This window comes from Corylus avellana, chromosome ca2 (genome assembly GCF_901000735.1).
Source record: "Corylus avellana chromosome ca2, CavTom2PMs-1.0".
Classification (NCBI taxonomy): Eukaryota; Viridiplantae; Streptophyta; class Magnoliopsida; order Fagales; family Betulaceae; genus Corylus; species Corylus avellana.
The window spans coordinates 22,498,932-22,509,258 of record NC_081542.1 but is presented as its reverse complement, the minus strand read 5'-3'; the positions used below and the strand labels follow the sequence as shown (position 1 = coordinate 22,509,258).

Genomic DNA, 10,327 nt, shown 5'->3' with positions numbered 1-10,327 from the left:
CTTCCAATACCATATAATTCTTTTAAATAGGGGAAGTTCTGACTCAAGTATTAGAGATGCATCATATATTTCAGGGATACCAGCACCAGGGCGGTACTCTGCCCGTTGTTCCATTACAACCTTTAAGCAGGCAGTAGGCATATCTCCTTCAGTGAAACCTCTAAACTTCAGATTCAGAGTCTGTGATTCTGATACGTAACCAGCAACAAGAGGAGCAATCTTAAGAAAAGTCAGGAGAAGACGGACAGGCTCACTTTTGAACTGTAACATGCATGGATGGCTTGAACTGGCAAGGGTTTTACCACTAGCAGAGATGAAGTCTACTCTGATCTTCAAAAGAGCATTAAAGAAAGTCATACAAATATCCGTCATATAAGTATATTAGAGACACCAAACAAAATCAAATAATAGTCTTGAATTAAGATCATATAAATAGTATAATTTCTGCAGCCAATATGGTAACAAACTATACAAAGGAAAAAAAAGGGGGGTGGGTGGGGGTGGGGTTATAAGAGAAACATCCCAGGCAGAAATAGCATTCTTCCCTCCTCTCAAACTTTAACAACCCTGTAACGCTTTTCGGTTTCAAGAGTGCACAGCATAGCTTAAACTAGTTCCCAATATGGTAACCAGTATAAATACATATGGGGATAGGTTAAAGCATTCTAAACATTCTCAATCTTTTTTGTTTTCCTTTTCTTCAAAGGACAGTAAGAGGATTGAGTTCACACTATCCAGATCCAAATGCCACAATTGGAAGTAAATCTGGCACAATCTCATACAAACTTCTTAAACTATTATCATCAATGATTCTTTTTGATGTTATTAGTTTCAGACTATTTATAATAATTCAAGAATATAATAACATCTTAATCTTAGGCTCTTGCTCTAGCGACAAATAGAGCTCCAACTGCACCCTATGATGCCAACAGTCTTCACTGATGGCCAGGGCAGAGGATGAAACGGGCTCCACTACATCTCATACCGTTAAAAAAAGTTCCATTTGTATAAGCTTTCCTAAGATCCCTAAATTTAGGGTGTTCACAATTTGGGTGCAGTCAGATTTGAGGATGTTTTGACTGCCGAACCAAGGTTGTTGCTGTCCCCTTACTTGACCAATCCACAACAATTTCTGTCAGTGCGGTGTGAGTTCCTTACGCAAACAAAATCTACAAATTTCATAACTAAAAGAAAGAAAACAAACAAAAGGAGATTACTTTCAATCTCAATTAATCAATCAAGTACCTGAAATACCCCGAGATTTCGGTTGTACTCCGACTCCGGCAACGTCAACGAAACCGTGGCCTGCAACCTGTGACCAGGAGGTACAACCCTGAACCCCGAAATCTTTTCCTCGCAATCCTCGCCACAACCAACGCAACCACACGACGCAACCGGCACGTACGTGACCGGACTGTGCTTCGTGTAATCGAAAATCAACACCTCCTTTATCTGAATCGGCTCCTCCACCAAATACCTCATCAAAATGCTGCTAACCGCGACTGACGAGACCAACAGACCGCACAAAACGACGCAAACGTAGATGGACCACAACAACCCCCACGCGCACCGCAATACGACCTTCAAGACCCAACTGTGCTCCTGCGACCAGTCGTTTAGCCAGGGGCTCGCGCTTTCGCGGACAATGTCCCCTAGCTTCGAGAGTCTTTGGATTAGATGGTCTCTGCCGCGACGCACCGTTTGGAAGGGGTTAGTGATGAGCGCGTAGGAGTGGTAGAGAAGGAGGAGAGGAAATGTTGTGAAGGTGATGAAGAGGTTGATTTGGAAGTTGATTGCTTTGATTACCAGTCCGGCTACGAACACGAGTAAGTTAAATGAGGGATCGCTGAGTCCGGCGGCTGACTCAGCCGAGTTGTCGTCGACTCGGAGATCGGTTACAGTGGTTATGGTCGAATTAGAGCCCTGAGCTGGAGACACCAAGGTGACTCGCTCCTGAGTCGACTCGGGATCGGGCTTTTGGTTTGCGTTCCGATCAATCGCATATTTCCGTTCCCGGAAACGCGGTTTCGTATCGGGTTCGGCGAGGATCTCGAAGCTGAGAGTGGAATCCGAACCCAAATCGAAGCTCGAGTCGTTGGAGACCTTTCCGGAGAGTATGCGGCGAGAGAAGGGTCGGCGCCGGAGGGTGGAAGCCGGAGGAGTCTCCCGCGATGGATTGAGAGCGGAGAAAGTTGAGGAGGACGAGTAGCGTTCTGGTTCGGCTGTGAGGGAGGAGAGGCAGTCGTAGAAGGGGAAGTCGTCGAGGGCGTCGAAGTAAACGTCGTCGTCTTCAGTGTTGGGATCGGAGGATTCCATTTAGGAGATTACCAAGTTTTCCTTGAAAGGAAATGCGACGAGGAAGAACGTGTGGGATTTTACAGGCGTGTATTTTCTTGATAAACCTTATCTCTACCGTTGATTTTTTTTTTTTAAAAAAAAAAAAAATCACATGAAATAGAAATAAAATATTAGAAATAGAAATTAATTAACAAATATTTGTGAGTAGAACATTATCCTAATTGGATCAAAGTGAGGGTTATATGATGAAAACTTTACAAATAATATGTGTTGCTTATCTAATATTATAGGATTTGAACTGACTATATATAGTAAAGGAAATGAAAAATGAAATTAAATATTTGTTTGTTAAGATTTTTATTTTCCGTTTTTACTCTTTTTTTTCTCAAAACAAAAATATTAACAAACAAATTCCATTAAACACTCTAAAGAGTAGTGTATGTGGTTTCACTTAATTACAAATAACTTCATGAGATTTAAAAAGTAATTGAAAAATCAATGTGGTAAGCCAAAAAAACACAAATAGGTTTGTAAACCCAACTTCCATCCAATAATTTGATGGAAAACATTTGAGTCTTGCTTCAACACCAATCATATTGATACACTTAGGGTAATATATTAATATATATATATATATAATAACTAAAACAAAAACAAAAGAAAAAAAAAAAAAAAATAGAAAGTGTCGAGCCACTCACTCTAATTCGCATGTTCGCGGTTGAACGATTCCTTGGCCAATAAGGTAGTTCCACCACTCTACATATACTCTAAGAGGGTAGTTTGGCCGCTAGTGAGATCACCCATCTATTTTTTATTTTTTTATTTATAATTTTTCAATAGATCCCAAGTATTATAGACATTGAAGTTATCATCCCGGCCTAGAGGGTCCTGTTAGGATCCAATTCCATGCCCATGCAGTGTCAGTGTGTGGGCAGCCATATAGGCTCCAAGTAAAAAGTTGATTATCATTAATGGAGGTTTTTTTTTTTTTTTTTTGGTTTATGGGTAGTTACCCAATGTATTGAAAAAAAAAAAAACTGCTCTACTCGTATAGTAGCTTTCTACAGAGAAAAAACTTCCATTTCTTATAACTTCCTCATTCAAGAACAACTAAACAGGAAGACGCCATATTTACATGAAAGTAGACGGAAAAACTGCAGAACAAATCCAGCGGGGTCTCCGACGACTCTCATCATGGGCTCCTTGAAAGTCGATCTTTGTATTGTTTAAGTAAGTAAGAATATATACAGTATATATCTTTTTTGGCTTTGAGTTGCTTCCACGTTAATTAAGGTATGTCTCTATGCAATTTCTTTTTGACTGCTTTACCGAGACTGTTAATGCATTATAGTCAGATTTTTCTTTTTGAAAAATGCACTTTTTTCTTTAAAGTATGGAATTAAACTGAGAAACGCATGAAATGCCTTTACTACAGATTTCTGCCATCATTTATGATGGTGCAATGACGAGCGGACGGATACACGAGTCCTACGTATAGCATTACTTTGCAATGATTACTGAGACTTTAAGCCACTTGTTAGAGAGGATATCTGTGAAAGATCGAAAAATAAAAGGTTAGAAGGGTTCATTAGTGGAATCCGGTAGAGTCGCTCTGACTCTCATGTTAGTGAAGAGTTAAGTTAGAATTAGAATTACATAACTAAATGATTATATCCTTACTTTCTTTATATAGGTCATTCTCACCAATAAGTTGTTACAAAACGCGGAGATTCATTCTCCTAGGTTTGTTGGGAAGGGCTGTTTGGCGTGGACAAACGGTTAGTTAAGCTAGTAGTGGCAGGAGAGGAATCAACTGCTAGCTAGGTGCTATACCGAGTAGTGATTAAGAGAACACTGGCGTGCATGAACAATGTGCACACCAGTGTTCGTATATTATTATTATTTTTTTTTTTATTGTTTAAATAATATTTTATAATATATAAGCACTAGCGTGCACACTATTCATGCATGTCAGTGTTCTTTTAATCACTACTCGTGCTACACCAGGTGAAGGTGTGCTTGGGCTTTGGCAACTAGTCGGGTCATAGGCACTTGGACCCCAACAACTCATGGGTTCCAATGCTCATTGAAGTTTGCTTAATTCTTCAATGTATGGGCCTTTGAAGCCCGTTAATAATTAGGTCTTCCAATAACCCTCAAATTCTCTTGAATGATTAGCTTACCAATCAATCAGATAGGTAGGACCTCAATGCTTTCAGTTTTGGCATAATTGGTCGCTTTCCACAGTTTGTAGGCGACTAGGACATCACTCAATTTCTATGGTCAAAAATCGCAGGGCTAACTACCTTAATTATGTTGTCCAAATACAGCCAAGAGACGTGCTGTGATCATATTACTATGACCAATTAATTTAATTATTCCAAATTGATACAATGAAATGCATCTTCTTCTTTTCTTTCTTTTTCTTTTTCTTTTTCTTTTTCCCCCAGTAAATCCAACAAGTCCCTAGCATTCCCTTATAAGAGCATTCTTTGCAGCCTCATTAGACTAGTTTTTTTTGTTATTTTGGTGTGCCAAATCACTAAAAATTACAACAAAAAAAAAAACACTCTCCAACAGCCTCACCAAAATAACAATTTTGGTTTGGTGAATGAATAGTACTTATTAAAGATAGTGAGTACTATTCACTCACCAAATGAATAAGAAATAATACAAAATTTCTCTCTTTCCCTTTTCTTTAAAAATAGTTTTTAAAAAAAGAAGTCTTTGAAAAAGAATATTTAAACGGAATAGTGAAAGTTGATAATTAAAATAGTGAAGTTGTTGGGGGTGCTTTAAAAAATTGAGTAATTAAAATAAATAAAAAATGTACTTTTAACTATTTTAATGAGTAAAATTTGGTGAAATTACTAATAATAATGCTCTTAGAGGCTTTGAAGCATCCAAAACCCAAGTATCCGTTTGAAGCCCTTCTGAATCTTTAGGATATGACCAAGGACGGAGCCAGCTTTGAATTTGGGGGTGGACCCAGGGTCAAAAAAAATTTGGGGAGGGATCAATTGGCAAAAAATACTTTAAATTATTATCTTTTTACCTTAAAATCTTTTTTTTTTTCTTGTAATTTGGGGGGACCAAGGCCACTGCCGGTCCCTAAATCCGTCTCTGGATATGACATAACAAGTGAGGAACATTAAATTTAATGTGTATAGAGCTGTCTTTGTTATATATATATATTTCACACCATCTCTTCTCGAATAGTTTGGCTAGTCAAAAGTAATAACTTTTGACAATTATGCAAAATGGTCAAGGAAATTGGCGCATGAACATTATTGGTTATGCCTGACTAATTGTCCGTACGTGCCTGGCTACTTGTAATTTTGTAAGTACAAATGTCTCTCTCTCAAAAAAGTAAAATAACATGAGAAGTACAAAACAACAACCATAAAAGGTCAGTGGCGGGCAACGAATATGTGCGAATTCATTTAATGTTTGCAAATTCATTTTCAATATTTCACGATATTTGACTTTTCATCTTCTACTTTTGCATGCAGCCAACTTGATTTAATGTACAAACAAAGAGTACAGATATGGGAATTCTCTGACAGATCGAAAGAGAGCTTGGAATTCTTTTGTGGGGTTCCAGACATGTTCTTCCTCAAACATGCACTCTTTGTTTTGGTTGTAGCCCTGAGTTGCTTGAGCACACAAAGATTTGCTACTGCTATTGTGCCTCAAGATGAAGGTATGATGAAATTCTTATTTCCCTTTTTCTTTTTTGATTGAGAGCTCGATGAAATTCTAATTTTTAAATCACTCCTCTAATATAATAATTTTGTTAATGGGCAAAATTCTAATTTCCAGTAACATGTTTCACTTTATAGCTGTTTTAGGAATAAGAATATGTATATATTCCCTCATGGTGAAAGGCAAAAACATTTCTTCACTCTCTCCACTCATCACATGCTTATTGCAGTTCATATTAACCTACTAATTTCATGGCCAAAATATTAATTTAATTAAATTCATAATTTCATATTAGTTCAACTTTTAGGATAAGTAATAATCTAACATCAGAGTTGTTAGAACTAGTAGCTCATGTTAGAACGCTAGTGGTTGTATTATATGTTATGTTGTAACCCTGAATCATTAATAAAAAAATACAGACGCACTATCTGTAAAAGTAAGCACATTGCCGAATCACGTAAATCTATGCTTCAACTCTCTCTTGATCTTTTTCTTTTTCATTCCATATTATACATCATTATTGTGCACGGTACAACAAGAGTTTAGTTTGTCTTTAATATTTTTGTTAAATATTTCACGTATCGGACATTATTTGTTGATAGAGAATTTGAGCACACACGGAAAAATAGTGTTATAATGTTATTTTAAATATTGATTTAACATGCATCACTAACTTCGAGGTATGAAATTATAAGTTAGTTTATGTGCTTGTATTTCAGTGGATGCTCTTGAGCAAATTGCCAAGACAATGGGGGCTACTGACTGGGAGTTTAATCCCACCACTTGCACATTGGAAACGGTCGGAGTTATGTCACTGGAGCCGCCGGCCGATTCTGTGAAGAACATTACTTGCAATTGCCAATTTGAGAACAATACCTGCCACATTGAAGCCATGTATGGTACTCTATGTTTGAGGTCTTATTTTTTGTTTCTACAAAGAAATGTAAGAGTATTAATCAATAATTTTCAATTTGCATTTGACTTTGTTGCGTTTGTTTGTTGGTTTGTGTTTTATTGTTTGCAGAGAAATCAAAAGGTTCAGTCTGCCAGGTGTACTTCCACCTGAGCTGGTTCAGCTCCCTTACCTCCAAAAGATGTAAGCTTCATTTAAAAAATGCAGCTATTAATTTTCTGTTTTGGTTGCCAGGAAAACCAAAAACTAAACCCATGTTTTTATTGGCAGTGATTTTGCTTACAACTATCTAAGTGGGTCAATTCCAATCCAATGGGCTTCAATGGCATTGAAGTCTATGTAAGCATTATTATTTTCTTCTCAAGCATATAGAGAGCATTGAATTCTTTGATCAATTAACTATAAATAACCATTATAATGCAGCTCTGTTCTTGGAAACCGGTTGTCAGGGGAGATACCAAAGGACTTGGGTAACTTCAGCAATCTCACATACTTGTAAGCTTTTTTACTTTTTTTTTTTAACCAAAATTATGTCTTGGAGAATGATGTTGCCATTTTGGTCCTTGAAGTTTGGGAGGTTAGATTGTTATATAACTTTTAGCATATGATATGGGCAATTGGGTCCGTGTATGCTTATTATTGTTCCCCATTTTTGCTGTGCTGTTTCAATTGTAAGAGTTTCCTCTCTGGAATTAAGAAGCATGCAATTGCTTTGCTTCAATCACTCTTGAACACACTTTCCATGAAACACAATATTCTCAGCGTGTGTACAGAAGAACTTGCTGACAAACTGAATGGCAAACTCTTTTCTTAGGAGTCTTGAAGCAAATCAATTTTCTGGAACAATCCCTTCAGAACTTGGGAAGTTAGTTAACTTGGAAACTTTGTGAGTCACCTTGTAACTTCCTTTTTGAGATGGATGACCTTTTTTTTTTTCGAATGTTGATTTGTCTATTTTGCTCTAATACTTGTACTCACAGGATGCTATCCTCCAATAATTTGAGTGGGAATTTGCCAGAGGAACTTGGTGGGCTGGAAAACTTGACAGATTTGTAAGCTTTTCTGTAGTATGATACTTCACCAAACATATAAACTCATGCTGACATTGTAGAATCGATGCCATTTTACTGCACCTTGCAGCCGCGTGAATGATAACAACTTAAATGGAACAATACCAGATTTTATTCAGAACTGGAAACAACTTAAGAGACTGTAAGCTCCTGAGCTTTCAAAATACTGAATGCCTTTTAGGGTTTGATAAAAGTAGCATAATTGAGGCTTGTTAATTTCTCATGATTGTTTTCTTTCTATTCAATGCAGAGAAATGATTGCTAGTGGACTCAAAGGGCCCATACCATTATCCATTTCAGTTTTGGAAAAGTTAACAGATTTGTGAGTAAATATATTCTTGACCATTCTGTTTAAGTGACATAAATGTTTATAATAATTGATGAATTATATGGTTGTGCTTGAAGGATTGTGTTCTTAATTTTATCTTTACATACAGGAGGATTAGTGACATAAATGGGACAATCCAGTCTTTTCCAGATTTGGGAAACATGACAGGCCTTACAAGAATGTATGTCGAATGCTTAGTTTATTATATGTTCATAAATGCATGTATTTATCTATAATATTACTATCATAATTGACTTGGTCCTTTTTGGTCTTTTAGAATTTTGAGGAACTGTAATATTTCTGGTGAAATCCCTGATTACATCTGGACAATGAATCATCTACGGATTCTGTAAGGACAAAACTTGTGGTCTTTTTATACAAATATTGTATTCTTTTTTCCATTATGTTTTCATAGGAATCCTATTGTAATTCATTTTAATGTATTTGATATCTAGCTATCTCAATAAAAAAAATATATAAATAAATATCATTATCTCTAAGAAGCATAATTTAGTTTCTGATGAGGTAACGAGATTATGAAAAAGTTTAAGACTCAGGAACCTGGCCAAGGATGGCCTGCATTGGGCACAATGGGTGGAGAAAGGAGTGATTAGGGTTAGCTTTGATCCTTCAAAATCAGAGGTTCCATGTTTTATAGTTAATATATTCTTCCCTACTATTGCTTCTTTATGGTGCTTGGTTTACTTACATATACAAACATTAGATTTCAAAAATGACTTATCTAGATTTCTAACTCTTCATATTACAACAGTGGATTACTACATGTATTTTGGGACTAAGATACGAAGATATGCTTTTATGTTGTGATTTTGCACAGGGATCTCAGTTTTAACAAGTTAAGTGGAGAACTACCCACTGCTATAAGCACAGCAAGTATAAAGTTCATGTAAGTTATGATATTGACATTCTAGTTTTATGAATGCAGACTTTTGCGATGTGATCAAACCCTTAATCATGTCCTATTATTAACATTAACATACTAGTTGTGTGACGTGTATTTCATCAGTTTCTTAAGCAGCAACTTGCTTAGTGGAAATGTTCCGGAGTCAATCTTGATCAAAGGAACTAACGTGTATGTTTCTCATCTCGGATGCCTAATCTTTTAAATCTTCTATTTGGTTGGGAAATTGTTATTCTTCTGTTCTTTAATGTACAGTTGTTGGCTATGGTTTATCTTTGTATATGTCTTGATTTGTCAACTCTCACTGAAAATGAGGCTTGAAGTTACTACTTTGGAGATATATGAAAGTGTCACAACATTTGGTGGAAATCGGAGCATTAGATATTCTACTTGCTAGTGTTAAATAGCAAAGCAGTTACCATATTGAATGCACTGCCAATGTCAGGTAGCCGTGTGGGAAACTTGTATGGATACATTATAAGGATGATGGTTACTAAAAATATGCAAAACCATAATGTAAACAAAATTAATGAATCGAAAGATACGCGGATCATACCATATTAAGAAGACTTCTGATATTGCTTTTAAGAATAATTCTGAAATCTAAAAAAGAAATTGTAGAGGGACACTTCTCAAATTCAGAGTTACAATAAGAATTGACACTCTTTATGAATAGAAATCCATCATTTTAAGAAGATTGAAGTATTTTTTTTTTTCCTCTTTTGGGAATGCAGGGATCTCTCGTACAATAACTTCACAAGGCAAAGCATAGAGCAGCCTGCTTGCAACCCCTCGTCAGTAAAGAAAAATTATTCCTTCTTTGTTAATATCATCATCTGTTTAATTTCACCTTTTATACTACAATAAGGTGAAATCAAGTACTAATATTTATTTCACTTTCTATTTTTCAAAATTTTGTTTCACCAGCGGTCTGAACTTAAACTTGTTTCGAAGTTCTTCGCAAGAAAGTGGCTTGTAAGTTTCTTTTCTTGTCTTCTCTAATTTGGCCCAAAATTATGTATTTGGAATTAAATGCATCAAGATGTTCTTTGGAAAAGAGAGGGTTGGGGAGGGGGGGGAGGGGTTTCAGG

At 36.3% G+C, this 10,327-nt stretch overlaps 2 protein-coding genes across 2 annotated transcripts in view; one reads left to right on the top strand and one right to left on the bottom strand.

The window, feature by feature from the left end:
• Window positions 1–2,360, bottom strand: part of LOC132170980 (seipin-2) — a gene marked incomplete in the record, with an annotated part of 2,712 nt that extends 352 nt beyond the window's left edge. The window contains 2 exon segments of the mRNA XM_059582155.1: window positions 1–330; window positions 1,246–2,360. Coding sequence (XP_059438138.1) covers window positions 1–330; window positions 1,246–2,316 — 1,401 coding nt within the window.
• Window positions 2,361–5,865: 3,505 nt separating this feature from the next.
• Window positions 5,866–10,327, top strand: part of LOC132169331 (uncharacterized) — a 25,433-nt gene continuing 20,971 nt past the window's right edge. The window contains exons 1-15 of the mRNA XM_059580383.1: window positions 5,866–6,001; window positions 6,723–6,897; window positions 7,028–7,099; window positions 7,187–7,255; window positions 7,340–7,411; window positions 7,731–7,802; window positions 7,897–7,968; window positions 8,057–8,128; window positions 8,237–8,308; window positions 8,424–8,495; window positions 8,592–8,663; window positions 9,153–9,221; window positions 9,342–9,407; window positions 9,971–10,030; window positions 10,164–10,211. Of these exons, the coding sequence (XP_059436366.1) occupies window positions 5,905–6,001; window positions 6,723–6,897; window positions 7,028–7,099; window positions 7,187–7,255; window positions 7,340–7,411; window positions 7,731–7,802; window positions 7,897–7,968; window positions 8,057–8,128; window positions 8,237–8,308; window positions 8,424–8,495; window positions 8,592–8,663; window positions 9,153–9,221; window positions 9,342–9,407; window positions 9,971–10,030; window positions 10,164–10,211 (1,160 nt within the window). The 5' untranslated portion in view covers window positions 5,866–5,904. The remainder of the gene's footprint in view (window positions 6,002–6,722; window positions 6,898–7,027; window positions 7,100–7,186; window positions 7,256–7,339; window positions 7,412–7,730; window positions 7,803–7,896; window positions 7,969–8,056; window positions 8,129–8,236; window positions 8,309–8,423; window positions 8,496–8,591; window positions 8,664–9,152; window positions 9,222–9,341; window positions 9,408–9,970; window positions 10,031–10,163; window positions 10,212–10,327) is intronic.